The 27,912-nt window shown below is 50.6% G+C and overlaps 1 protein-coding gene across 2 annotated transcripts; it reads left to right on the top strand.

The window, feature by feature from the left end:
* Positions 1–339: 339 nt before the first annotated feature.
* Positions 340–27,818, top strand: GPI (glucose-6-phosphate isomerase). Of its 2 annotated transcripts, none has more exons than XM_077132205.1 (18): positions 340–362; positions 4,688–4,778; positions 5,131–5,199; positions 6,528–6,647; positions 11,837–11,920; positions 12,031–12,177; positions 12,971–13,042; positions 13,522–13,566; positions 14,919–14,972; positions 23,053–23,113; positions 23,528–23,571; positions 23,681–23,833; positions 24,759–24,888; positions 25,042–25,118; positions 26,728–26,856; positions 27,040–27,115; positions 27,202–27,268; positions 27,368–27,818. In XM_077132205.1, the coding sequence occupies exons 2-18, from the start codon at positions 4,758–4,760 to the stop codon at positions 27,489–27,491; spliced, it is 1,473 nt and encodes a 490-aa protein (XP_076988320.1). In that variant the 5' UTR covers positions 340–362; positions 4,688–4,757; the 3' UTR covers positions 27,492–27,818. The 2 variants fall into 2 exon arrangements, with proteins under 2 accessions (XP_076988320.1, XP_076988319.1); XM_077132204.1 differs by lacking the exon at positions 340–362 and adding an exon at positions 3,317–3,549.
* Positions 27,819–27,912: the final 94 nt, after the last annotated feature.

Genomic DNA, 27,912 nt, shown 5'->3' with positions numbered 1-27,912 from the left:
TCGCGTGCGCATGCGTACGCCCGCCCCCACAAGTAGCAGGCGCACAAGTGAGCACTAAAGCCATCCCTGACGTGTGGACACAGACGTTTCCCATGCCCTTTTTTCTCATCCCAGCCCGGGGCCCGGAGGTGGGACATGCGCAGACGCGTCTGCCCCACCCACCCCCGGACGTGCGGGTCCACACGCAGACGCGTGCGCACGGCCCTTCTAGCTGCGCGCGAGCTCGCATTCCCCGCGCGCGCGCACACATGCGCACCGCCTGTTTGGGAGCGTGCGCACCCGCGCTAGGAGCTTTCGGGGAGTCCAGCGAGGCGCGCTCCCCTCTGTCTTGCTGGGTCACCGTGACTCACCATTTCCGAAGGGTGCGCCTCCCCGATACAGTTAGCGTAAATCCGTCGGCGTGTCTGTGTCGCGTTCGGGCAAGACCTCCTGCGGGCGCTGTTAGCTCAGACCTCAGAACTGCACCCGCGCCCGTTGAATCCGTTCCTTCGCCAAGTTTCACCCCCAGCCCCACACCCTTCCTGAGATTCCGCCACCAGGTCCTGCCCGACCCCTGTCCAGCAGGCCTGATTAAGGCCTGATTTAAGTGGTCATGCCTCAGTTTCTCTTGTCTGTAGAATAGGGCTGCTTGTTTGGACCTGGGCTCGTCACAAGCCCAATAAGTGGTGGTTTCACGAATATTTATTGGGAGATCACTGTTTTTCCATGGCTGCTCAAGGCTGTAAAGTAAAAAGCTTGTTGGAAGTTAGGACTGGGGCTTCTTTATTCACCTCTGCTGTTATGTACCCCCTCCGAGTCCACTCCTCTCTCTGGGGTCAGATCATCTTGCTGAGGGGCACTTGAAGGTGCCCTGCGCTGGAGCAGGGTCTTTTGGGCTTTAAAGCCAAGATTTCTTTCTATTCCAGTTAATCAGCCCCTGGTCAGGGCAAGACCCCTCTGACCCTCACTGCCCCCAAGGTCTCGAGGACTCTAGACCCTATACTTGGCACAATTATAGTAGCAGTTGTCATGATAGTATTAAGAAACAGTAGGGTTTAAGTTCTTCAAAAAGTTACGTGTTTTTTTTGAACAACAGATCCCACTTCAATCCCCAAGATTCTAAGAGAAGGTTCCACCCTTACGGTGACTGTGATCACCCTCCAACACATCCACATCTTCCCTGGTGGATTTCCTGCTAGTATGTTACACAAATTGTTGAACCCAGTTCAAGGGACAAGTGTTACGCAGTCACTGGCTGGATTTTCCTACTCTCTGCCTTTGTCCATGCTGTTCCTTCTAGGAAGCGGTTCCTGGCTATTGCTACTTGTAAAATTCTTCTCTGTTAATCACAGAGGCCTAATTGATAATAAAACAACTGGGATGACTGGGGTGATCCCCCTCCCCCCACCCTCTGTGCACCTTTTTCCTAAGGCTGAAGAGCTGAGGAGTGGCAGGCAGGAGAGGGTTGTGATAAAGAGCAGAGGTTCAGGAATCAGACAACGTTGGGTTGATTTTCTACCTAGTAGCAGAGTAGCCCCTTTCAAATTTCTTTTTTTTGGGGGTGGGGGGTGGGATGGGGGGTTGTAGTGGGTGTGAATGGACCAAGAATCAAACCCCATCTCCTGCATGGCCAGCAAGCATGCTACCACTGAACATTTCAAATTTCTTAACCTCTCGGTTAAGATATCCCTTGCTAAGCTGCAATAAAGGCTACACGAGAGATGATTTAACCCAGGGCTCTGCACAGGGTAACCTGCCGGCAGTGGAGCTGTGTTAAATGATGAGTGGCTTTTGGTTACCTTTGCTCTTCTACTTTTTGCATTTTCTGTTGTCAGTTACTCCTCTATGACTGTCCAGATAAGAACCTAGTATTTTCTTCATCTTTAGGACCCCAAATTGGGAAACTTCATTCTGGGCCAGGAGAGAAGAGTCATGCTGGAGGCCAGAGGTGGCAGCAACTGCATGGAGCTGGGAGAACCGAGGCCTGGGACTGCAGTAGGACAGGGCACACACTCTGGGTGGCTGGGCTTGCAGGAGAAAAGATGAGTGATGATGGAGAAGCTCAACTGAAGAGTGCCCCCAGTTTTTGGATCTCTTCCCTCTGACTATACTTACTCTTTCACGGCCTGGCTTTCATCCAGTCATCTATTCACTGATGACTCCCAAGTTTCTCCTCCAGCTGGGATTTTCTCTCCTCTGTGCCCCTCTCAAAATCTCCACTTGCACCTTGTTTTGGACAAGAGCATGATCTCCCCCTACCCCCTACCCCCCCAAAAAAACTAGCCCTTTTCAAAGTCTTCCTCATCTTAGTTGAATGTCATTCAATTTTTCCAGGAACTCAAGTAAAAAACTGGATTTCATCTGTGACCATTTTTCTATCTCATTAGGAAATTGTCAGTTCTTTATTCACTATATTTCCAGATCAGCATACCGACTCCCACTACCTTGACCCAAACCACCTTCATCTCTTGCCTCCAGGAGCCTCTTCACTGTTGTCTTTACTTTGGGCTCTCCTGCCCTTTTGGTGTGATCCATTGTAAAACATGTCAAGTTATCTCCCTCCTCTGCTCAGAATTCTCCAGCAGTTCCCATCTCTCTGGGAGTCATTCTCTCCAAGTTCTCTTTGAGACTAGGTACCAGACTATCTCTAAAAAACTATAATGACTTGCAAGATCCCATGTGATCTTGTTGCTTTCCCTCCCCTCTCAGATCTATCCACACCACCATCCCCCAACCCCACAGGTTCTCCCCTTGTCCTCTCCACTGGAGCCACAATGGCTTCCTTGCCATTTCTGGAACATCTAAGCATGCTCTTGTCTCTGGGATTTTGCAGTTGCTGTTCCCTCTGTCTGGAACATTACTGCTCCAAGATGCCCAATTGGCTTGTTCCCTCACCTTCTTCAGGTTTTTGTTCAAATGTCACCCTATCAGTGAGTTTTTCCTTAACCATCCTATTTAAAATTGAAACCCTTATTGTCAGCCCCCTTTCCAGCTTTCTTTTTTTTTTCTCAGTAGCATTTTTCATCATCTGGCATACCCTATGTTTTACTCAGTCATTTGTCCTATCTCTTTTCAAAGCACCTGGAACACTACCTGTAACATGAAGTGTTGGCCAAAATTGTGTCGAATGAATCAATATGGCAGACTGGGACATAGGAGCTCGGCCTTTGCCCTAAGCCACTTCAGGGAGACCGCGCAAGGGGTCCCTCAGTTGTGCGGAGGACCGAGCGAAGAGGCCTGGGTGCGGCGGCCCTGAGCAAGGTCACGTAGCGGGCGCCGAAGGCCGGGGGCGGGGACCCGGCAAGAGCCGGACTAGGCGGGACGGGGCGGGGCCGGGCGCCTGCGCCATAAAGACCGCTGTGCGCCTCGGGTCCCTGCTTGCCGCGCGCCGCCTCGGCTCCTTCCTCTTCCTTGCTAGTCGGAGTCCTTGTTCCCCGCTGGCCCCGCCATGGCCACTCTAACCCGGAACCCGCAGTTCCAGAAACTGCAGCAATGGCACCGCGAGCACGGCTCCGAGCTCAATCTGCGCCGCCTTTTCGACGCCGACAAGGAGCGCTTCAGCCGCTTCAGGTGCGCGCTCGGGACCGGGATCCGGGCGCGCGGTGCCGAGGCTATCGGCGGGGCCCGGGGCGCACAGGACCTGGATCGGGCCGCATGGTTTCGAAGCGCGCAGGAGCAGTAGAGGGGCGCGCGGGGCCGAAGCGTAGGGGGCAAGGTGTGAAGGACTGGGACCAGGAGGCCGGGACGGCGGGCCCGGGGGTCCCCATCCACGGGCCTGGGGTCCAGGCCGCACTTCGCCCTTGACGCCTCCTTGCAGCGGATTCTCGAGGAGGGCTCCCCGGATGTTTGGGGGCCCGGGGTGCTTAGTCATAGGGAGGAGCAGGCCTCTCCCCAGCTTCCTCTCCACCTGCAAGCTCCGCCCCCTCGCCCCCACAGGTCACTAGAGAAGGGGCTTACTACCCCGAGATTGTGAGGGGAGGTTCTCACCGACGCAGCCCGCGGAGGTAGGGCCGCTCCCTTCATCCGCTCCTGGCGGAGAACGGGCTGGTGACCGTGTGCAGGGTGCAATCGCGGGTTGGGGCAGGCCCGGGGGATTTGTAGAGAACCGTGGTGGAAGAGTGGCTGTGTTGGGGTGTGATTGCCACTGAGGAGGCTGAGGTCGTTAGACTTAGAAACGAGGAAAATGGAAAGGAGTCTGTGGAGGCAAACATGAAGGGTGGAGATGGGGCCGAGTGGTTCTCTGGTCGCTGCTTGTGGGGTGGGGTGGGGTTTGTGTCTCCTGACTAGAAGTCCCCAGTGGCTGCCTCTCATCAGGGTACGTGTTGATGAATGTGAGTGTCAGGGTGGAAGCTCTGGGATGGGGTGCCCACTCTGAATTACACAGGGACAGCTGCACCCTCTTATCTCCCCATGCTCGGGTGCAGTCTTGGCTGGCAGAGGCATGGCCCCTCACCCAGGGTCTGCATGTGGGCTCTATGAGGATGATGTCTTTCATTGTGCTGCTTCTATAAGTCAGCCTAGTGGGCAGAGATGTGACTGACAGAACTGCTTTGGTTGGCAGCTGATGCCCTTGTGGGGCAGGGCCCAGGGAGGATGGTTCTTCCAGAAGCAACTCTGTTGGGGAATGGTAGGCTGGGGAGACCTACAGATGGGCCTAGTGTGTTGGTGGGAGGTGCTCAGCAGCTTCACTCCTGCTTTCTTTCTGCAGTTTGAATCTCAACACCAGTCATGGGCAGATTCTGGTGGATTACTCTAAGAACCTGGTGACCGAGGATGTGATGCAGATGCTGGTGGAGCTGGTAATGTTCCTTTTTGGGCAGCTTGACCTGTGACCCATGGTGGAGCAGGCGAGTTGGGCAGGTCCTTGAGCATCTTCAGTTCCTTTAGACCTCAGTAACTGCCTGTGTGTTCATGTGGGTTCTGGGCACCTGCCTCTGGCCCAGGTTTTGAGCCATGCCCAAGAGGACCTCAGTGCCGATGTTTGATCAAACCCTTGTGGAGCATATGGGACAGAGAACCTATATGGGGCAGGGAATGAGGCTGTAGCCATCCACCAGCCCCCTTGTGTCAGCACCCAGTCTTTGGCCTGGAGACTGGGACTCATAGTGGCCTCTGTGGGTGAGACCAGACCTCAGTGTCTTCTTTTTCCAGGCCAAGTCCAGGGGTGTGGAGGCCGCCCGGGAGCACATGTTCAATGGTGAGAAGATTAACTTCACCGAGGTGAGCAGGCCTGATGGACCCTAGGCTTTGGCCAGGGCCTCTTCCTTCCCTTTGGGTTTCATCTGACTGTTAGCAGCATCACCCTGTGGCTTCCTCCCTTCTCTTTTGCAAGGCTTTTGCTTAATGTAGGGCCTGAGGGTGTACTTTCTCAAGCTGGTTGTACAGCCTTAGGGTGGATCTGCCTAGACACTGGCAGGCTGAGTCTGATGAGCTTCTTGAAATGGCTCCTGATGTCTGCCCAGGAAGGAGCATATCTCAGACCTGGAGGGCAACGGCTGTACAAACTTTGCTTAGCGACTTTCCCAGAGAAGTTGACTCTGCCATCACTTTCTTGCTGTGAGCTTTATTAGTGAAAAGAGATCTGAGGTCAGAATACCCTAACCTCAGCATGGGGAGCCAGTAAAAAGTGGCAAGGTCATACGTTGGAGGCCCTGGTTCCTGATTTACTGTGGAGTCCATGGAAGTGTAATAAGCATGAGCTTGTCATCTGGGCTTTCATAGTAATTCCCTTCCGTAGAGGAATCCGAGGCTTAGAGCTAAATGCATCACAGCTTTAAGTGGTAGAACTGGGACTCATGCTCAGCCTGGCTTGCATTGTTTGGCAAGGCTGAGGGAGGTTGCATTCAATGAGGTGTTTCTGGAGGGGCTGGTGTGGCATGAAGCCCTCCACATTCATGGCCCTCTCACTGGATTGGAGTCCCAGGACCGTCCCTTTCCTGCCCATCTGAAGTCTTGAGATCTGCTTCCCTCAGGAACTCCTGCTGGCTTCAGCTTGGTGGGTCTGTTTCAGTCACATGATCAGGCCAGCTGCCTGGCTCTTGTCACAGACTTGGGGGCTGGTTTCATTTTTGGTGTTGGAGGTGATGGGGCTGTGTGGAGAGGGCAGTTTGAGTTTCCTGCCTTGCTCTGAAGAAAGGGCTAAGGGTACTTTTTCAAAGGATGCCTGCAAGGTAGGCCCGGAGGGGTCCCCTAGGTAAGATGAGTTTACTTTAGGCTTGATGAGCCCTAGGTTGTCTGAAGACATTTTTTTGCCTGTCTCTGACCTATGTTTTCACCACTGCCTCTTCTAATTCTTCATGCCCTGAGCATCTCTCGGCCCTGGGGGCTTGTTTTGGCATGCTCCCTTAGCACTGCATGCCTTGCCTTGCTCAGGGTCCTGGGGAAGCCTCTACTGCTGAGTGTACAGTAGGTTCTCAGTAGGAGACCATGGCACTGACCCCTTGGTCTGCATGTCCGGTGGACAGAGAACTGAGCTGATTCTGCTCTGTGCCTAACTGGGACTGGCTGCCCTGGGAGGTGGGTTATCACACTCTGACTCTCATTCCCAGAACCGGGCAGTGTTACACATTGCCCTGCGGAACCGGTCAAACACGCCCATTCTGGTAGATGGCAAGGATGTGATGCCGGAGGTCAACAGGGTCCTGGAAAAGATGAAGACTTTTTGCCAGGTACGTGGCTGCTAGGCTGGCTGTGTTCTGGCCATGTGTGTGCTTGAGAATCTGGGAGCTGGGATGGGGGCTCCTGCTCTTGGAGGCAGGACTCCAGGCCCCACAGCAGCCTGAGATGGGGACCATGCCCCCCCACCCCACCCCACTGTATCAGGCCTAACCCTGGGTCTCTGCTGAGGCCCAAATTTGCCCTGTCCCTGTTCTGAGGGAACCCACAATGACATCAGCAGGATAGCCTCTTTCCTGAATTTATAGACACCTGTTGGTTCATGGTGACAAGCTGGCCAGTAGCAGAGATCTAAAATGGAAAGTGAGGCCCCTGTGGGATGGGGCAGCAGGGGAGGGAGGTTGCTTTTTCTTAAACTGTTTAGTTATTTGCCTTTATTGCCTAACCCAGAACCAGATAAAATTAACGTTCTAAAAGTTCCTTGACCTTGGTCAACTCCCCAGAGGCTACCTTTTTGAAGATTATTGTGAAGTCTTTCAGAAACTGCATATGTCCATGTCCTCTGAAATGCACACACATGCATAGAGGTTCATTTTGTCCCTACTCTTAAGCAGCTAATTTCTATTCATCAGTTTGAAGAAATAGCTCTGTGTCAGCATCAGTGCATTTAACTTCACCTTTTCTTTTTCTTGCATGCATGTATGCATGTGTGTGTGTGTGTGTATGTGTGTGTGTAAGGGATTGCTCCAGACCAGCTGGATTGCCCCACATCAACTGCTGCTAACTCAGTGTCTATCCCAGGGATGATTCCGCAAGACGTCCTCAAGTCTGGATTATTAGGGTGGTCTGTGGGGATCTGTTGCATCTTGTGTGTACGGGCACCATGTTCTGAGGGTGATCATCTGGGCTCTGATTGGCTGTGATCATTCACTGCTCATCCCTGAGAGCAGTGGCCCCCAGTGTGGCTGGTCATAGTCGGGTTGCTTTGGCCAAGAGCCACCTTCAGATATGAAGATGCTGTAAGCAGTGGGAGGGGATCTTGGCATGAACCCTAAAGGAATGGCCGCGATGTGAGTGGCACTTCACAGGGTAAAGAAGGCTTGAGATCCTGATGGCCATCTGGATCCCCATGTGTCCTTTATGGTGGTCAGTCTGTGTGTTGGGCTTCAGGTGTGAGGCATTTCCAGCCATCTTCTGGGAGTGGCAGAGCTAATGTGCTCTGTTTGGTTAACCTGTGGGTTTAGGCGGGCCAGGTAGAGGGGGTGGTACTGGTCATGTAGGGTTCCACTTCTAGGAAATCCCTCACTTATAGCTGGAGTCCCTGACTCAGCAGATGGGGTATTTATAGTTCAACAAAAGCTGCTGACCAAAAAGAATTGAAATTGAGTTCAGATAGCTAACTTGTACGCCAGTGTTTTATAGCAGCACTGCTCACAGTAGCCAAAAGGTGGAAGCAACCCAAGTGTATATCAACAGATGGATAAATAAAGTATGCTCTATGTATGAAATGGAAATACTATTCAGCCATTAAAAGAAGTGAAATTCTGATAAATGCTACAATGTGGAGTAAACCTTGAAAACATATGCTAAGTGAAATAAGCCAAACACAAAAGGACAAATATTGTAAGATTCATCTTACATTAAATATTATAGAATGAGAAAATTCATGTAGACAGAAGGTAGATGAAGGATGGCAAGTTATTGCTTATTGGGTATAGAGTTTCTGTTTGGGATGAGTGGAAAAAGTTGTGGCAATGGCAGCACAACTTTGTAAATGTAATTGCCACTGAAGTGTACACTTAAAAATGGTTAAAATGGCAAATTTTATGTTACCATATTAAAATAAATAAAAAATGTATATAAAAAACTGCTGAATTGCATCAATCCCACTATGAGAAACACTACCCATGGTTGTGTTCTCAGAAATCTGCCAAGCAGGGGTGAGGGTGCTCACTGTGACCTTGGTTGTAGTGGCACAAACCCAAAACAACCTGAGATCATTTCTGGGGCTGATCATTAAAGACAGGGCAGGTTCATATGGTATAGTCCTGTGAGGCATTAGCGGTGAGGAAGCTGCAATGGAGTCACCTGTCCTGCCAATGAAGTTGGCAGTTGAAAAAGGAAGTTACAGAATCTGCCTGCCTGTGCTGTAAAGCCACATCTGATCAAAGAAAGGGTATGTGTCGTGATACTTAAAGAGATACACGATTTCTCTCCTGGGATACTTTATAACAAACCTTTCATGGTGAAGAGTTGGGACCTTGAAAGGCATTTTATCTCTTTCTGTATTGATGGAAATTTTGCCAGGGCAGTTGAAAACCTTTCTTTAAATTAAAAATAAAAGCTGCTGGTTCTTTGTGGTTTGGGAGAAAGGCATGTACACTAGTTTTGGATTGCTGTGTAACGAATCACCCCAAAACTTAGCAGCTAGAGCAGTGCGATGGTGGCTCAGTGGCAAAATTCTTGCCTGCCATGCCAGAGACCGGGGTTCGATTCCCGGTGCCTGCCCATGTTAAAAAAAAAGAACAAAACTTAGCAGCTTAAGACAACAATCAATATTTCTGTGGGGCAGAAATTTGCAGTGGCTATGCTGGGTGGTTCGGGCTCAGGGCCTCAGAAGGCTGCAGTCAAAATACTGGCCAAGGTTGCCATCATCTGAAGGCTTAACCAGGAAGGTTGCCATCATCTGAAGGCTTGACCAGAGAGGGAAGATCTGTTTCCAATTGGGCTTACCAGCAGTTTGCATTAATTCTTGGCAGGAGGCTTTCGTTCCTTATGTTTGGGTCTCTGTATGGGCTGTTGGAATGTTTTGATGACGTGGCGACTGAGTTCTCCCAGTGTGAATGGTCCAAGAGAGAGGAAGGCAGAGTACCTTGAGGTCTTTTATGACCTAGTCTCAGAAATCCCACTGTCATTTCTATAACATCCTAAAGGCTGTGCAGGTCAGCTCCAGTCAAAGTGGGAGGAGACTACACAAGATGATGAGTGCCAGTAGGTGTGGATTATTAGGAACCGTCTTGCAAGTCTGCCCTCCAGCTCCCTGGGATTCATATGCCTTCTACATGCAAAATACCCCACTTATCTAAAGACTTTCTAAATCTTATCCCATTATCCACTTATCTTCTTGCAATCTAGGACCTCATCATCTAAAGCAAGTACAGGTGTGGTAATACCTCTACTTCCTTTAATTCAACTCTAGTACAGTAAGTTATCTACCCTGCCTGTACACACCCAACATGCAATAGAAGGTCAGGCTTGGAAAATTGATATGGGATGATTCCTTTACAAAAGAGGGGGAATGGAAGTGTAAAGGTAGTTCAGGGGTAGAATTCTCACTTACTATGCAGGTGACCCAGGTTTCATTAACGGTCCATGCACTCCACCCCCCAAAAAATCAACAGATGGTGCTGTAATAATGGGACAGTAACATGGAAAAAGAATGAAGTGTGACCCACACCATACAGCATGCAAAAAAAAGGGGATGATGAGAGACACGCAGGAGTCACTGGTACATAGCAATTTTGAAAGCCAGAAGGACTCAAGGCCTGAAAATGATTTTCTCAAGTCCCTTGGCTTCACCCTCTGTCGTTGTTTTTACATGAAATGTACCTGTGTTTGTAGCCACACAGAGTTCTCAGCCTACTTCCTGCCTGTAGGAATGTGATCCCTAGACCTCTTTTCCTTTGATATTATCTCTGTCCCTTTCAGTTTAACTGGTGTTGTTCCTACCAATTCAGTTATCTTAAAAACTTTGTGAGTCTCCTATGAAGCTTACTGTGGGGGTTCACTCCATTAGACAAAAAGCCATATCCACAGATTTCTTCAAATTCTCTCTACCTTTGCTTCTGAGACTGCAAAGGAACGTTACTCTTAAGCTGTTTAGAGGCTCTGTCTTTGAAAGGTTCCCTGAAGTACCACCTTATCTCTTTGTAGTCTTAACAAGGGTTTTATAACTGTACCTTGGCTTCGTCTCTTTACTATGCTTTTGTGACAGCCCTGAATTTGATCTTTGCCACAGAACCATTTCTTAATTTTAGAATCAGTTGTTTCCTGGATCCTTGTTAAAAGTTCTTCCATTAGTTTTTTCTCTCCTCTTATGTTTTATTGTAAGCATTCCAAACCAGACAATTCCTACAATATAGCCTGAAATACTCCTTAGCTAGAACATCCAGATTATAACAATACATCCTTTACTTTCCAGGTCAGTGCAGGTGAAAATATTGTTAAACTTTCTACCACTACATAACAAACATCTGTGTTTCTCCTGCTTCCAGTAACAGTTTCCTTTAAACCTGCACCAGCAGCCACTTCAAGGACCATCAGACTTCTGCCATCAATGTCTTCCATGACTTCTGCTATCAGTGTCTTCCAAGCCAATGTTTTTAGGCTTTCATTAACTCCTTAAAGTCCTTCTGGCTTTTATCCATGTATTTTAGGTTTTTATTATAGCAGCACCCTACTTCTGATACCAAAATATGCTTAAATTATCTATCATGTGGCAAACTATACCAAAACTTGGCTTAAAACAGCAGTAAGCATTTATTATCTTAACCCACTTTGGGTCAGAAACTTGGGAGTGGTTTACCTGGGTGGTCTTGATTTGGGGTCTCTCTTGAGGTTGTATTCAAGATGTTGGCCAGGTCTGCAGTTATCTGAAGAATCTGAGTCCAATTTGATTCTTGTATGTGGATGGCGAGTCAGTACTGGTTGTTAGAAGGAAGCCTCTTCCTGGAATAGGTTGAGTGTCTTCACAACGTGGAAGCGAAGCTGCTGGCTTCGCTTAAACTGAGTGATCCAAAAGAGCAAGGCACAAGCTGCCAGGTCTTTCATGATCTGGCCTTGGAAGTTGCACTCTATCATTTCCCCAATATCCTAATGGCTGCACAGATCAGCCCTTGATGAGAAGTTGTACAGGGGTGTGATCACCAGTGCGTATGGATCCATTTGGAGGTTACCTACATGTCTGATACTCCTGGCCCTGACACAGACCATCACAGTGGTTTCACATTTCTTGAGCTCTGACATATGAGGTTGTGCTGAGACTTGACCCTTGGTTTTGCAAATTCTGAAAATATTACTGTGAGGTTGGGAATGTCTCCCCACTTGGGATCTCCTGCCATGGTCCTTACTACCAGGGCCTGAAAGTTGGGGCTGAGGCAGGAAGGACACAGAGGTCATGACATTGTTGAGCAGTAGCTCGTCTGTGGGGATTTGGGTTAACGTTGTCTTTGCTCTGTCCCAGCGTGTCCAAAGTGGAGACTGGAAGGGGTTCACAGGCAAGGCCATCACAGATGTTGTCAACATCGGCATTGGCGGCTCTGACCTGGTGAGGAGGGGGCTGTGTTTAGGATGGGTTGAGGGGCTGGTCTCTGGCTTTCCCCTGCCCCACCTCCTGTGGGCCCTGGAATCGTGTAGTGTTAATGTGTCTTCCCACAGGGACCCTTCATGGTAACTGAAGCCCTTAAGCCATACTCTGCAGGACGCCCCCGGGTCTGGTTTGTCTCCAATATTGATGGGACCCACATTGCCAAAACCCTGGCCTGCCTGAACCCTGAGACCTCCCTGTTCATCATCGCCTCCAAGGTATGTCCCTGAAACAGCCTGGCTCCCACACTGGGTAGGGTGGGGGTGGGAGGACGCTTTGCCTCTGCCCTGGGCATTGGACCCTCCTGACTGGTTCTGAGTGAACCATGCTTTGTGGATTGGGTCAAGATAGCTACCTTGTTTGGCAGCAAATGTGATTTAACTTATGAAATCCTGGATCTGTCCATTGGAACCTTTGTTTTAAAGCTACCTGCACTCACTTGGCAGTTTTGTGCGTGGCCTGGGGCTGTCTTCATCTCTCTTCCAGATCTGGCCCTAATGGTTGCTTCTCCCTGATTTCTCATCAGAATAGTGCCATGATAATAGAGGAGGTTTTTTGTTATGTTTTGTTTTTGTTTTTGTAATTTATGCCCTATTTCCTTACATGAAATATAGGAATTCCATCTGAATGCTGAGATACAGCCTAGTCTGGGCTGAAGGGAGCCCAGGGCATGGGTACAGTCCCTCTCTAGAGGGGCTCTGACCTTTGGCCTATGGAAATGGTATGGGGGGTGGGTATGGCTCTCACTAAGGTTCCTGTTCCTATGGTCATAATGTCTGGAATCACAGGATAATGATGCTACTTCCAGGCCCCTGCCCCGGACATAGCCACTCTTTGTGGCTTTCTGGATATGTGGGTTGGAGGTACCAGCTCTGCAGTGTGGAGTAACTGCTGGTGACCCACATGCATGCTCCTTGTGAAATGGCCTCAGGGCCCTCCGCTACTGGGCCCTAGCTTCAGGCTGCAACACCGTGAATGTGGGGGCTAACTGCTGTGCTCTCTGGCCCCCAGACCTTCACCACCCAGGAGACCATCACTAATGCAGAGACAGCCAAGGAGTGGCTCCTCATGTCGGCCAAGGATGTAAGTGTATAGATGGGTGTCTCACACGGGAGGTGGATAGGCAGTGAGCAGCTCTTGGGCCCAGGAGAGCTGAGTGGGCCAAGTGGCCCTGAGATTGGAAGCAGGAGGCAGCCTTTCTGGTGCCTTCCTTTTCCTCACCTACCTCCAGACACATCAAATATGGCAGAACCTGTGCTGACTGGCTAAGAGCTGTTTCTAAGGAGCCAAGCTTGAAGGCTCCTTGGCCATGCAGGATCCTCTCCACACCCATTTTCAGGAGTAGGACTCCTGGGCTAGGTGTGGGGTGGTGGCATGGGCAGGCCAGCATCTGGCCCTTCGACCTTCTCAACTTCAAGTTGGGCTTATCTGACAGTCTCAGAACCCAGAATTGGGAACAGTCAGTGTTTCAAGGGGCCTTGGTTTCTCCAGTAATGGGGATCACTGCCTTTGGATGGCTCCTCTCGGGTGGGTTTGGCGTAACTTGGCTCTGTTTCTTGTAGCCTTCTGCGGTGGCGAAGCACTTTGTTGCCCTGTCTACCAACACGGTAAGTGTCCATGTAATCACCTCCCTGGAGGGGTCAGGCCAGGCTGAGGTCACGGCCTTTCAGAATACGTGATCTGAGAGTTGGTTTGTGGGTTTGGGGAATCCAGGTTCAGCTGATGGGGTAGGGGGTTGGTTGCCTGTGAGGGGCATGAGCTGCAAACCATCTTTGCTCTTTTATGTTCTCCCATTAAACCTCTGCAGCTCCAATGAGGAGCTTGTAGCCAATTGGATCATGTTAATCCCAACCCGTATTCTGGGCCTGGCTGATATCCAGAGCCCTCCACACTCCTGACCTCTTGGGCCTCTGCCACTTACTCCTCCCCAAATTAGATAAGCTGGGCGGGGATGGGGAGGATCCCACTTTTTACATACTACGTTCAGCCCAATGAAGGCATGTGCCATCTTGCCCCAGTTAGTGATTGCACAACTTTGTGATGGCAGGATTGGAACTGGGGTCACCTGCCTGCCAGCTCCAAGTCTGTCCAGGCCACAAGGCTGTGCAATGCATATGGTGGGGCAGCAGGGCAGACTGAGGCTAGGCTCCAGGAACAACTGCATCAGCAACCTCACCAAGCACTTGGTGTGTGGTGGGTGCCATACTGAGCTCTGTCAAGAGCTGGGAACCACACCCAGGTCTTCCTCTCCTCCCCTTCCCACCCCTCCTACCCCTGATCTCTGCCTCGGATGCTGACTTGCCGTGGAGTAGAGAGGAAGACATTTTGAGGCTGGCTAACCATAAACCCTTCTGCAGGCAGACTTAAACTGGTCAGTAGGGTTTCTCTTGTGGGGAATAGAGAGAAGGGGTTGCTGGGGCACCTGAAGAGCAGGATTGGATGTCCCTAAAGGCTTCCTAGAGTGGAGTTACCATCTCAGCTCTTGGAAGGGCTGGGCATGTGTACAGGCTGTGTGAGCCCTGGCCTAGGAGATGGCCCCAGCCCTTTCCCAGGTTCCATCCTAGGTCCTGAGAGGTCTCAGGTATCCCAGGAAGATATCTGTCTGGTATCCCAGGAAGTGGCTTTCGCAGACCAAACTGAGTGGGTCAGATCCTCACACTGGATGCCCAGCCTCCCTCAGCAGGAGGGCTGCACGGGCCAGTGTGGCTGGCATGCTGTAGGTAGGTTGGCCTGGCATCCGGCTCTGGGAGTGGGCAGATCCTCATTCTGACCTTCAACTCACAGGCTGTTCTAGCCCTGCTCCATCTCGGGCTCTGAGGAAGGCAAGGCTGCTCTGGTAGCTGGTACAGTCATATCCTTGCATCCTGCATCCTGCATCCTGGTACTCCTGTTCTTGTCTGCCTATGTCCATCTGGCTAACAAAGTCTTCATTTCTTCTCTCTCTATTTGTTCATTTTAGGTCAAAGTGAAGGAATTTGGAATTGATCCTCAAAACATGTTCGAGTTCTGGGATGTAAGTAAAGGCACTTCCTGTGCTGGGTGAATTATTTGGCCTTTGCCAAGTCTTGACACTTGAGACTTAGATGAAGGGCCTGTGAGGTCAGCTTAGCATTTATGGGGAACCTGCTGCATGCCTGGCTTTGGAAACAGCAGAAAGGCCCAAATAAAGACTTGTGGGGCAAGAAGAGCCTGGTCAGGATGAGGGTTCTGCTTCCACCCAAGTGCTGAGCAGAACTTGCAGGGCCAAGTCTCTGGGGTGGGGTACATGCCAGCAGCCCCCACTATGGGGTAACCAGAGCCATCCCTACCCTAACCCCACACTGAGCTGAGGATGTGAGTTATTCTTAGTAACGACCTTTCTCCGAGTTGCAGCCACAATCTGTAAAGGTCAAGGAGCAGGGTGAGGTAGGAGGTATTCCTGGGTGGACCTGGAAAGTTGCTGCAGGAGCAGCTAGAGGGCCAAAGAGTAGGGGCGGAGGCCTGCCTGGGGTGGATGGGGCAATGCCTGGGCAGCTTGCACAGCCAACTTTGCTTCTAGTGGCAAAACTACTGGCTCCTCTGTAGTGACAGGTCATCACATAGACTCATCTTTGCTGGAGCCTGAGCTGGAGCCGAGCAGTTAACAGGAGGTTTCCTTGCAGGCTTGCCTGAGTGCCTGGTAGTGTGAGATTTGGGGCTCTGACTGTGGATTACAGTGAAGACTTGGGGTACAGGTTGTGGTGTGGGTGTGAGCACTGTGAGTGTGGCAGTGCTCTAACACATGGCCGGGCAGGTGCACCACAGAGGGCATAGTCCTTTCAGAGTGTTCCCCTTTGGGGGCTATTTTCTGGCCTCTGGGCTGGAGGCTCTGTTCTTTGTGGCAGCATTCACTGATATGAATTCCTTGCGTTGAAAGTTTTAAAGACCTTTTTCTTTCATAGTCTGGGAAAGAATTAAATCAAGTGCCCCAAGGCATCTGTTTTGTATAATGAGTCAATGGGACTAGTTATGTACCATCTTTAGAAGAGTAGTCACTCAGTTCATTTTCCATGTCCTTCAAATGAGGAACCCAGTGGAGAAAGACAGTATAGATTATAACAAGTGTTGTATGCCTGATAAAGGAGAAAGGGGCCCTATTACCTCCTCCCAGGGAACTAGAGCCTAAGCAGGTAATGCTCAGAAACATGGAGTATTCCTGCCAGCCAAGGAGCCCAGCAGAGCAGGGTTGTCTCCCAAGTCTGGGTTGTCATTGTACATTATTACCCAGCATGGAGACATGAGTTGGGGTATGGCTTAGGGAGAGGGGCAGGTTTCCCAAGTAAGGATGAGGAATGGTAGTTGGACACAGGGCTGTGGCTGCCTAGTGAGCCTGAGTGACCAAGGAGGAGGGGACTGTGGTCCATCTCAGACATGCCTCAGTGGCTGGAGGAGGGACTTAGCTTAGCTATGAGCTCCTTTATGTTGCTGAATCCAGACGGTGAAGTCTGAAGAGCCAGGGTTAGGGACAGGTGAGGTTTCTGAAGTTGGGGTCTTTTGGTGTGTTAGAGGAGTTAGGTCAGGCATAGGTCTGTCGCCATGGCTCTGAAGGGAATAGGATGAGTCTGGCCTGGCAGAGGTACGTATCAGTGGTCAGGCTGGGAGTGCTGGGGTAAATCACAGGGGCAGCCTCTTGTGTCAGGATCAGGCAGCGGTGAGGTGGTGAATTGTGGGGTCTGTGGGGTCAACCAGAGTCAGCATACATTGGAGAGCTGATTCTACCCTGGTGAAATCCAAGGGGGAACCAGGATAGGTACAGTTGAGGTCTGAGGAGGAGCCAGGACCAAGTATATTTGAGATTCAAGGAGGAACTAGGAAAGATACAGGTGAGTTAGGAGGAGCCAGGACAGGTAAAGGTCTGAATTCTGGAGGTGACACGAGTATTTAGAGACAGTTCTATCAGATGAGGTCTGATGAGTGACAGGCATGCACAGATACTTAAACCTGTTTCTGTGAGATGAGAGCTTTAGATCTATAACTTGGGGCAGGTTTTCTAAACTGGGGTTTCTCTGACCAGTTCTGAAAAGCCAGTGTCACGCGATGGGTGGCTGGTTGCTCAAACAAGATGGTTAGAATTCAGGATTAGGCAAACACAGACAGGTACAGTCTTCCATGCCAGGTCAGTCCCTGACTTTCTTGGCCTCCTAAAGAAGTGTGATGTGCAGAACTTAGGGTCACAGAGGATGAGCTCTGAGGAGCCAGATGAGAAAAAGGTAGGATTGTATCTGGTTAGAAGAGGTGAGACTGGGGAGCTAGGGCAGGCAAAGCACAGATGAGTGAATTGACAGAGGAGCTGTTTTTGTAATGTGTGATTTGTGAGGCTCGGGGTAGGTAAAGGTCTAGAGACTCGTGTCCTTAGGATGAGGTATTTCAGGCCTGGGTCACTCAGACACTGGCATGACTGAGCTGTCCCCGGCTTACCTCAGGTTGAGGTCAGCAGCAGGATTCCATTGGGTCTGAGGGACAGCATCAGTTCAGTGTAGGCATGTATAATTCAGGTGTGCTCTGTAGTGCCAAGTCTGTCTGAAGTCCTGGGAACTAAAACCAGAAAAGGTTTGTGTATAACTGGGATCTAAGGAGCCAGGATTGGGCACATATAAGTAGAACTGGGTTAGTCAGGTAAGGACATGGGCAGAGGTGCGTAGAGCTGGGTCTGACTAATGAAGTCTGAAAATCCATGATTGGGTCCAGGTTAGAACTATATCCTCAGGTGATGGGCAGGTAGGTGGTCGTGGAGGTAATCCTGGGTCCCCTGAGAAAAACTGAAAAGCTGAAGTCGGGCAAAGGGATTGAGACCTGCCTCCATCCAAGTTTATGATGCCTGAGTCTGGCACAGGTAGGTAGAGCTCGCTGCCAGCTGTATTCTGAGGAGCCAGGTCTGTTGAGGAAGGTTTTGAGGAGAATTGAGGAGAGACACTGGTTTGTATTTTTGGATGTCACAGGTAAGGTCTGAGCTAGTAAGGTCAGACCCTGGTTTGTACTCCATGTCTGTCAAGCACAGGTGAGTAGAACTGAGCATCAGGTAGCATCTTTGAAACCAAGAGTAAGTAGAGGCAGGTTGAACTGAAAGACATGGTCCTTCTATTGAGGTCATGGACAGGTAAGTGAGCAGATCTGTCAGGTGAGGCCTGAGGAGCCAGGGTTGGGCTCACCTAGGAAGAAATCTGATTTTTCAGATAACCTCTGAGGATGTGAAGTAAAGACAGGTAAACAGAGCAAGATCTTTCAGGTGAGGCCAAGATAGTAGTATGTGGGGTCTGAAGAGCCATGGTCAGTTAAATTATGTGGAACTGAATTCTCAGGATTATCTGTGGTGTCTGTGTCTGTCACAGATTGGCATCCTTTAATCTGTTAGTTTGGAAGAACACGAGTTAGGCACAGAGCAGAATTTATCAGGTAAGGTCCATGGATCCAGGGTCAGGGAAGTTTCACAAAACTGTGCCTATCCAATGAGATCTAAAAAGTCAGAGTCAAGCCCAGGTGAGAAGAACCGATGTCTGGGATGGGGTATGAGCAGCTGAAGTGAGGCACAGGTAGGTAGAGCTGGCCCTCATGGTGTGGTCTCAGGAGCCAGGGTCAAGCTCAGGTAGGTAGAGTTGGCCTTCTAGGTATGAGGAGATACAGTCAGGCATAGGTAAGAAGAATTGGCTTTCCAGGTATGATCTGAGGTCAAGCAAAGGTAGGTATAGCTGGGCAGCCAGGTGCAGTCTGATGAACTAGGGTTAGGCACAGGTAGGTAGAACTGTCAAGCCACATATGGTTTGAGGAACTAGTGAGATCCAAGTCAGCAAACTGGTTTGCCAGGTAATGGTCTGAGAAGCCAGGGTCGAGGATAGGTAGGCAGAACTGGCTAGCCAGGTGCAGACTGAGGAGCCAAGGGTCAAACACAGGTAAGTAAAGTTGGCCTTCCAGGTATGGTCTGAGTAGCCAGTGAGGCCCAGGTAGGCAGAACTGGTTTGCCTTGTGCAGTCTCAGTAGCCAGGGTCAAGCACAGGTAGGCAGAGCTGGCTAGTCAGGTGCAGTGTGAGGAGCCAGAGGCCAAACACAAGTAGGTAAAGTTGACTTTACAGGTGTGGTCTGAGGAGCCAGAGTCAGGCACAGGTAGGCAGAACTGATTTGCTAATTGTGGTCTGAGGAGCCAGGGTCAAGCACAGGTCAGTAGAATTGGCTTTCCAAGTATGGTCTGAGAGCAAGGTCAGGCACAAATATGCAGAGCTGGCTTGCCAGGTGTGGGCTGAGGAGCCAGTGAGGCCCAGGTAGGCAGAACTGTTTTGCCATGTGCAATCTGAGGAGCCAGGGTCAAGCATAGGTAAGCAGAACTGACCTGTCTGGTGCAGTCTTGGGAAACAAGGCAATCACAGGTAGGGAGAGCTTGCCCTCCAGGTGCTTTCTCCTGGGGAGACCTGAGGCATAAGGGTTGGGTACATGTAGGTAGTTGGCCCTTTCAGGAATTGGATTCAGACAAAGGTCTATACAGTGAGACCTGAGGAACAAGGGTTAAGCCTTGGTGGGCCTCTCAGGTTAGGCTTGCAGCTCTAGGCTCCAGGTAGGCAGACCACTGTGGGTCTGTCATGAGAGGTCTGCAGGCCAAGTTGGACAGGGATGAATAGACTTGGCTCTCTCAGGCAAGGCGTTTGGTACTAGAGGGGTATGTACAACTGGGCTCCAGCAGGTGAAGTTCTTCGATCATAGCTCTACCTGAGGTGTACAGATTTGGGTCTTAGAGGTGAGGCCTGGAGAGCATGGGTTATTCTCTCAGGTGCTCTCAGATGAGGTCTCTGGAGCACAGGTATGCAGAGATGTTCTTATCTGGTGATGTCCAAGGATCCTCAGTGAGGTTGTTGGTGCCTAGGTTAAGCAGAGGTTGGTGATGATGTATCTGTCTGTGAGACATGAAAAGCCAAGTCAGACCCCAGATAAAGATGGGAGCTGAGGTCTATGAGAACAGAACTTCCTTGGGAAGGAAGGTATGAGGAACCTGAGCTATGCTCAGGGAGGTGGGCCTGAGCCTGTTGGTTGAGGTGTGCGGGGTTGGGTGAAATACAGACAGATATTTGAAGCCTGGTCCATCCCCTGAGATGTCTGAAGCCCGTTTCTGACAGGCATTTAACCTCATCATGGGAGGCACTGGAGTTGGACACAGGTCAGCAAAGCCTGGTCTCCCCTCTAAAACTTTTGCATCGTGTCCAGTACTAGAATGTTTACCTGCATCTTTTGGCAAGGTCTGTGGCTCCAGGGTCTGTTGGGCAGAGATGTATAAACTTCATCCTTGGGTCCTTGGAAGCTAGGCTCAGGTTCATTGGTTTTTATTAGGGGAAGTGGATGGAGCAGGGTCTGGCCCAGGAATGTGTAACTGGCCTGAGAAGGCAGGTCAGACATGTGGGACCTTCAGTGGTAGGAGTAGGCACAATCAAATCAGGTGGGCAGTATGGGCTTTATCAAGGGAAAGCCAGAGCCATCACAGGTGTGTTTACTGGGTTGCCTGGTGGGATCTGGGGAGCCCCTCAGTGTCAGGTAGGACAGCCACCTGGCTCCTCAGTACCCTAGTCTGATATGTGTGGAGTTGAGGTTGTTGCCAAGACCTGAGGATCCCTAACCCGTCCAAGGTTCAGTCTGTGACATTGGAGCTGGTTGACATGTGTCTGTGTTGCTCAGGTGAATAGAAAGGTAGGACTCTACCTGGTTAGAAAAGAGGAGGTCTGGGGTACTGGGGCACATGAAGCATAGACAGCTGAACTGACTGAGGAGCTGTGTCTGAAAGGTTCAAGAGACCCATTGTGGGTGAAGGTGAGATCCAGAGGCTTGTGTCTGCAGGTTGAGGTCTCCGAGGCCCAAATCAATCATTGTTTGTCATTGCTTGGCTCTCCCAAAAGTAAGGTTTGTGGACCTGGCCTCAGGCAAAGGTGAGCAGCCTAGAAGCTATAGCTTTCTGCTCAGGTCGAATTTTTATAATTGAGTTTGTTAGGTGATTTCTGAGAGCCTTTGACAGGCATGGTCTGGTCTGTGGGTCTGTGTCTGTCATGTAAGACTCCTCCAAACCCAAGGCCTTTCCTGGTCAGGGTGCCAACCATCTGTTTTATTGCCCAGGCCAGCGACCCTGAGCCACACCTGATCTCTCTCATTCTTCTCAGTCATCCTGTTTGGTGGAACTTTCTAAAGTCAGTCCCCTTCTATGCCTCCTCCTCGCTCTTCTGTCCAGGGTAGCATTATTCTCTAGATGACCACCAGGGCCTCCTAAACTGTTTCCCTTCTTCTACCCTGACCTTACCTATAGGCTATTTTTGATATCCAGTCTTGCCTCTTAGCTTCTACCCTTCCTTCCTCTTCTAGACTGTGCCATGCCTAGCCTTGCTTAGGCTTCCTTCTTTTCAGCAGGCATCTTAGAGAGATTTAAGACCTCATGCCCTAGGTATCCATTGTGATGTAATTAATTAACATCTTTCCTTCTTAGACAAATTGAGAAGTTAAGTCACTTAAATTATTTTTTTGGCTTAATTCTTTCACTATTGAGAATAGCTGTGCTTACCACAGGACCTTTGCATATGCTGTTCTGGCTGCTAGAATGCTTCTCTTCTCTCACTGCTTCCCTGGATAATGACTGTTCATCTGTCAAACCTAGGATCACATATCCCTCAGATTCCTTTTGTACTCAGTCTTGGTACCATATTCCCTTCCTCCTGAACACTTTTATTTATTGGTGTGGTTATTTTTATGTCTTTCTTCACCACTGGATTGTTTTCAATGCCTGTGCAGGGCACATGGTAGGTGCTCCATAAATATTTGTTGTAGTAGAGTTAGGAAGATTCTGAAGAGATTTTTGTATAAAGGTGAGTCTGTTGTACATGTGGCTTGAACAAGGAGGTACAGAATGAGTGGTGGGCCTAGCTGTCTCTGGACTGAGGTTGAGAAGATGGGTCAAACCCAGTATGACGCAGATATGTTGGTGTCTCAGGAGGCTGGGCTAGACCCTGGTACAAGGCTTGGGGTCTGCCAGTGCAGCCTGAGGAGTTGGGAATGGACTCAGGTATGAGACTCTGAATCTGTCTGTGTTCAAGGGTATGGGCTGGACTCAGTATAAGCCTTTGGATCTATTAAGTGTCAGTGTCTGAGGAGGGGGACTGGGCACGAATTAGGAGGCTTTGGATTCATGTCACTGTGTTAGGAGGCTGAGTCAGGCACAGGTATGAAGCTGTGGTCTGTCATTATCCAAGGAGGAGGGGCAAGGAGGTGCTGAGTCTGCCGTCTGAGGAGGCTTGACCAAGCACAGGTGGGAAATGCTGGGTCTTTCAGAGTCCAAGGACGTGGGGCCAGATACAGGTAGGAGGCACTGGGTTTGTCAGTGTAGCCTGAAGAGGCAGGACTGGGTACAGGTATGAGACTCAGTCTGTCAGTCCGAAGAGGTGTGGTCAGCACCAGGTATGCAGTTCTGGGCCTGTCTGTGTCCAAGGAGGTAGGCCTGGGACAGGTAGGAGGCAGTGGGTCTGTTGGTCTGAGGACTTGGATCTGGGCACAGGGAGGAGATGCTGAGTCTCTCAGTGTCTGAGGAGAGGGAGCTGGGCGCTGGTGGGAGCTCTGTGTCTGAGAAGGCTGAACCAGGCACAGGCAGGAGTACTCAGCCTGTCAGTATCCAAGGAAGTGGTCCTTGGCACAAGTAGAAGGCTCTGGATCAGTCAGTGTCCAAGTAGAAGGGGCCAGGTAACAGGTACTGAGACTGCTGGATTCAGGAAGCCAGACCAGGCACAGGTAGGTAGGTCTGTCAGCATCTGAGGAGGTGGAACCAGACTCAGGTACCAGAGACTAGGTCTGTCCATGCGGCCTGAAGCGACAGGCCTGGCCATGGTAAGCTCTCCAGTTGAGTCTGTGGTTCCAGTGGTCCCACATGGAGTCTGCTCTGTGGGGCAGCCTGAGGACTCACCTGTGCCTGGCCTGCTGTTAGCTTCTCAGAGCTGAGGTGGGCCCAGGTCCTCGGAGCTGCCCCCGCAGAGGAGCAGAGCTCTCAGGGGGCAAATTCTGTGGCAGGAGGGGCAGGGGGTGGGCTGTGCCAACCCCTCCTCAGCACCTTTTCATGTCTTTTCTAGTGGGTCGGAGGCCGGTACTCTCTGTGGTCAGCCATCGGACTCTCCATTGCCCTGCACGTGGGTGAGTGTCTGTGCTTCTGCTTCTTGCAATTCCCAAGGTAGGCAGTGTTGTCATCTTAGTTCAGGGGTGGGAGTGTTTTGTATCTCCAAATACCTTTCTGGCCCCTCAGACCAGCTGGCCTCTCTGCCCTTGGCCAAAACATTTCTTTGCAGTCAGCTTTGCAGGCTAGCCTTTCTTTCTGCCTCTCACACCTGCAGTCCTATTCATTTCCCATCTAGGGGGAGTTAGACCTGGCCTTATGCTCGAGGCCCACTCTGGTTAGAAAGGCTAACTTCTTCCGCAGGCCCTAGCCCTCCCAGTCCTCTTTCTTCTAGCGCCACATCTGGTCTTTCCCTCTTTCATAAAGACGCTGTGCCTGCTGTCAGGAGGGCCCAGAGCATGGCCCTTTCTGTTGATACTGTTTTTGTGTCACAGGTTTTGACAACTTTGAGCAGCTGCTCTCGGGGGCTCACTGGATGGTGAGTGCTGAAGCTTCTGTTCTCTGCCAGAGACGTTTGTGTTGTTCCGGCTCCCTTCCCTGCCTCCCGGGCAGCTGCTCAGCTCCCCCCCACCCCGCTCTTGTCTCAGGACCAGCACTTCCGCACGGCACCCCTGGAGAAGAACGTTCCCATTGTGCTGGCCCTGCTGGGTGTCTGGTACATCAACTTCTTTGGGTGTGAGACGCAGGCTGTGCTGCCCTATGACCAGTATCTACATCGCTTTGCTGCCTATTTCCAGCAGGTACCAACAGCCAAGGGGTCAGCAGGGTCTGTGGGGCTCGTGATCTCAGGCTCCTGCTCCTCTAGGGGCACTTTCCCCATCTCCTAGGACATAGTCAATGCCCGCCTTTGCTCCCCTTCACATCCAGTGTCTGTCTGAGCTGAGTTCGACCACTTGTGAGGGTGTGAGTGATTGGCTATCTGTGCATTCTGTCTAGTTAGGTCCTGCCTTGGCTTGGGACATGTGTCTCAGCCAGGGCCCCTTCTTTCTTGGACATGATTCTGTGTGGCCTGCTGTAGGGTGGGGCTGGGACCACTATAGCCTGCTGGCCCTGGTAACAGGTTTACACTGGTCTGGGCACCTCTTTGAGCCACTCACAGCCCTCTGCAGCCCCCTGCCCAGCAATCTCCAACATCCCCAGAAACTGAGCAGCCCCTATCCTAGTCAGTCTTTTGTTGGCTCAAACCTGGTCCCTGCCCTGCAGGCTCTGGGTTCCTGTGGTGGGCACAGCAGAGCTCACCAACAGCTGGAGAAGAATCCTGTGGTTGAAGGAGAGGCCAAGGGTCCCCTAGTCTCAGCTGCCTTGGCAAGGATTTGCATGATCAAATCCTTGCCAAGGATTTGTTCATGCCAAGGATTTGTTCAGGGGGTCCAATATCTAATTGAGGTGACAACCTACAAAAGTAATGCACTCAGGACCCCAGTCTCCTCCTCCCTCAAGAAATCAGTTAAAGATTTTGTGGCTGGTTTTTGCCCTTGGGGAGGTCCTTCTCGGCCCCCATACCCACCATCTCCCACTGGCAGAATGTTTAAGTCAGAAAGGCGGTGAGCATGTGCACACCCATGTGCATGTCCACCTCGTGGGGCTAAGGCAGGTGGGTGTTGGGTGCAGCGCATGGAGGGGCACGACTTGCAGGTAAAGGGCTGGATTCCTGTCCCATTCCAGGGTGACATGGAGTCCAATGGGAAGTACATCACCAAGTCTGGCAACCGTGTGGACTACCAGACAGGCCCCATTTTGTGGGGGGAGCCTGGGACCAACGGCCAGCATGCCTTCTACCAGCTTATCCACCAAGGTAGGGTCCCTGTGGCCTGGGTGGGGGGGTGCTGGGCCTGGAGACCAGTCAGCAGAGACGTCTGGCTTAGGTCAGTGCTCTCCTGTAGATCATGCCGGTAGCTCCTGTGAACTGGGGTGGGTGCTGCCTGGGTGACCAAAGTGCCCTTCACAGGCACCAGGATGATTCCCTGTGACTTCCTCATCCCGGTCCAGACCCAGCACCCAATACGGAAGGGCTTGCATCACAAGGTAAGAGCCTTTATCCTCATACATCCCCAGGCTCATATCACTCTCAGACGTCTTTAGACCTGATGTGCTGATTGGCAGCTGTTGGTTTTCTCCTGATGCCCTAATAAAGCTAACCAAATTAAGTGGTTTAAACATATCCATATAGTATTGTGTAGGTTCCACAGAAGTCCAGCAGGCTCTAAGTGGGCTCTGTTTAGAGTCTCATAGGGCTGTGTTCTTTCTGGAGGCTCTAGGAGAGAATGTTTCCTTACTCCTTCAGTTTGTTAATAGAGTTCATTGCCATGGGGTTGTTGGGCCCAGGTCCAGTTTCCTTGCTGGTTGTCAGCTGGGAGTCATACTCAGCTTCTGTAGGCCACCCACATTCCCTGGCTTATAGCCTCCTTAATCTCAGAACCAGCAATGGCAGACTGAGTCCTTCTCAAACTTTGTTTAAATGTTCTTTCTTCAATTTATCTCTCTCCTTTTGCATTTTACTGAGTCCCAGGAAGAATCCAGGCTATACCTTCAATATGTTGAAAATCACATCAGCAAATAATAATTTCATCATTTACAAGTTCTGCTTTTTACTTAACTGCAGAACAAAATTTCACTTAAGTTTTTGCCACAGTTTCCAGTTCATGGTTCTCCTGCCCCACTGAGCCCTCACTCCTCCAAGACCAGATCTCTATTAACAGTCTTGTCGAAGCATTCTAGGCTTTATTTGCTCCTTAGCATTCCTCCAGCATCCGCCCACTGTCTAATTCCAAAGTGATGTCTACATTTTTAGGTATTTGTTATAGCAGAAGCCGCCTGTGTTCCTTAACTTGTAGCTTCCTTCATTGCAGAACAATCAGTGGCAGGTTGAGTCCTTTTCAAGCTTCGATTCTCTCCTCCCCTATTTTCTATTACATCTCTCTAACTCTTGTTTTTCTTCCCCTGTAATCACATGGACCCCCACCTCCCCCCCCAATAGTATAATCTCCCTACTTTAAGGCCCATAGTCTTGATATAAATTGTAAAGTCCCTTTGGCGACTTGACTTAACATGCACAGGTGCAACAGCCAGGGACGAAGCTCATGGGGTGAGGTCCTGCCTGTCACAGCATTGAACAGGACAACTCTCCAATTCACAATCAAACAAAGTCCTTGAAAATCAGTCATAGGTTTTCGTTAATTTTAAAAGTCCCAGTGAGTAGTGAGTGTCTTGTCTTGGGGATGCAGAGTAGTATAAAGTTACTGTGGACACAGGCTTTGGAGTTAAAAGACTTGTGTGTGAATTCTCATTCTTCTCCTCTTTCGTTCTGTGACCAAAAGATTAAGGAAACTGAGGCTCAACTAGAAAAGAAAGTTGATGCCCCTCCCCCTTAGGATCTTAAAAGATGGATGTTGGTAATGTTCTTAACAAGACCCTTAGCAAGGGGCGGGCCACGGTGGCTCAGCAGGTAAGAGTGCTTGCCTGCCATGGGCTCATCAGGCATGCCCTTGTGCCCGCTCACCCCAAATGAGGAATGCAGGGAGGGCAGGCAGCCTGACTCAGGCTGGGACCAGCTCCAGTGGGCAGTGCCAGATGGTCTTGTCTCCTCTGAAGTTCAGACAGTGCTTTCAAGTAAATTGGATGTCTCTTTTGTCAGATCCTCCTGGCCAACTTCTTGGCCCAGACTGAGGCCCTCATGAAGGGGAAAACGACTGACGAGGCCCGGAAGGAGTTCCAGGCTGCGGGGAAGAGTGCAGAGGACATTGAAAAGCTGTTGCCGCACAAGGTCAGCACTTCGGAAGTGGGCTTTGGAGTGGCATGTCAGAGTTGGAGAGATGAAGTTGTGGGGCGAGGGCAAGGCCTGGCTTGTTCTACCCAGTAGTAGGATCAGTCTTCACTGTCCAGTCTCTAGGGCAGCATGTTTGAGAGTCACAACTAACTGGGAAACATTCCTTGGTGTTTTCTGAAGGTCTTTGAAGGAAATCGCCCAAGCAACTCCATCGTGTTCACTAAGCTCACCCCTTTCATTCTTGGAGCTTTGATTGGTGAGTGAGGTGGGAAGGGTACCAAATTGGGGTAGTTTGGACTGGGCCAGCAGTGTCCTGATATGTACTGTCTGCCACCTCTGCAGCCATGTATGAGCACAAGATCTTCGTACAGGGCGTCATCTGGGACATCAACAGCTTTGACCAGTGGGGGTGAGTTGTTGACTGCAGGGGCACGTTGTGGGTTGGCCCGTGGATTTCACTAGCAATGCTGGAACCTCCTTAAACCATTCTTCCTCCTTTTCCTGGCAGAGTGGAGCTGGGGAAGCAGCTGGCTAAAAAAATTGAGCCTGAGCTTGACAGTAGCAGCCCGGTGACCTCTCATGATTCTTCCACCAATGGGCTGATCAGCTTCATCAAGCAGCAGCAAGTGTGAGGCCCGAAGTCAATAAACTCATGCTCAGCGGCAGCCCCTGTTGTGACTGGCCTTTCTTGACTGCACACCGCCCCCCCACCCCCCACCAGTCTGCACTGCATGGTCCTGCCCCACTGTGTCCAGAGCACCTTGGGTTGTGGGCTTGGACCACAAGCCTCTTGGGGGGAGCTGGTCTGGAATCGCCTTGCTTCCCTTTCCGTGTCCTCCTCCCTCTGTTTTGCAATTGTCTGAAGTGTTTCATTGCAGCTAATTTTTCCCACCCATAATCACGTTGTTCATCTCCCAGGTAGAGAAATAAAGATGCCACAGAGGAGGTGGTGGGCTCAGCCTCTTGTTTCCTGAAATGATTTGTGGTAGGAATGCCTATCTTGGTCAAGGCTTGACTGTAAGAGGTGAGCAGGTCTAGAAAGAGGATGCTGAG

This window comes from Tamandua tetradactyla, chromosome 16, assembly GCF_023851605.1.
Source record: "Tamandua tetradactyla isolate mTamTet1 chromosome 16, mTamTet1.pri, whole genome shotgun sequence".
Lineage (NCBI taxonomy): Eukaryota > Metazoa > Chordata > Mammalia > Pilosa > Myrmecophagidae > Tamandua > Tamandua tetradactyla.
Note: the sequence above shows the minus strand (reverse complement) of the source record. Positions and strands in the feature narration are given on the sequence as shown.

Excerpts from the sequence above, each read along its gene's own strand:
- GPI (XM_077132204.1), top strand. The coding sequence starts at position 3,428 with ATGGCCACTCTAACCCGGAACCCGCAGTTCCAGAAACTGCAGCAATGG. Across the intron at positions 6,648-11,836 it reads AGATGAAGACTTTTTGCCAG|CGTGTCCAAAGTGGAGACTG; the intron begins GTACGTGGCTGC and ends GCTCTGTCCCAG. Across the intron at positions 11,921-12,030 it reads GCATTGGCGGCTCTGACCTG|GGACCCTTCATGGTAACTGA; the intron begins GTGAGGAGGGGG and ends GTCTTCCCACAG.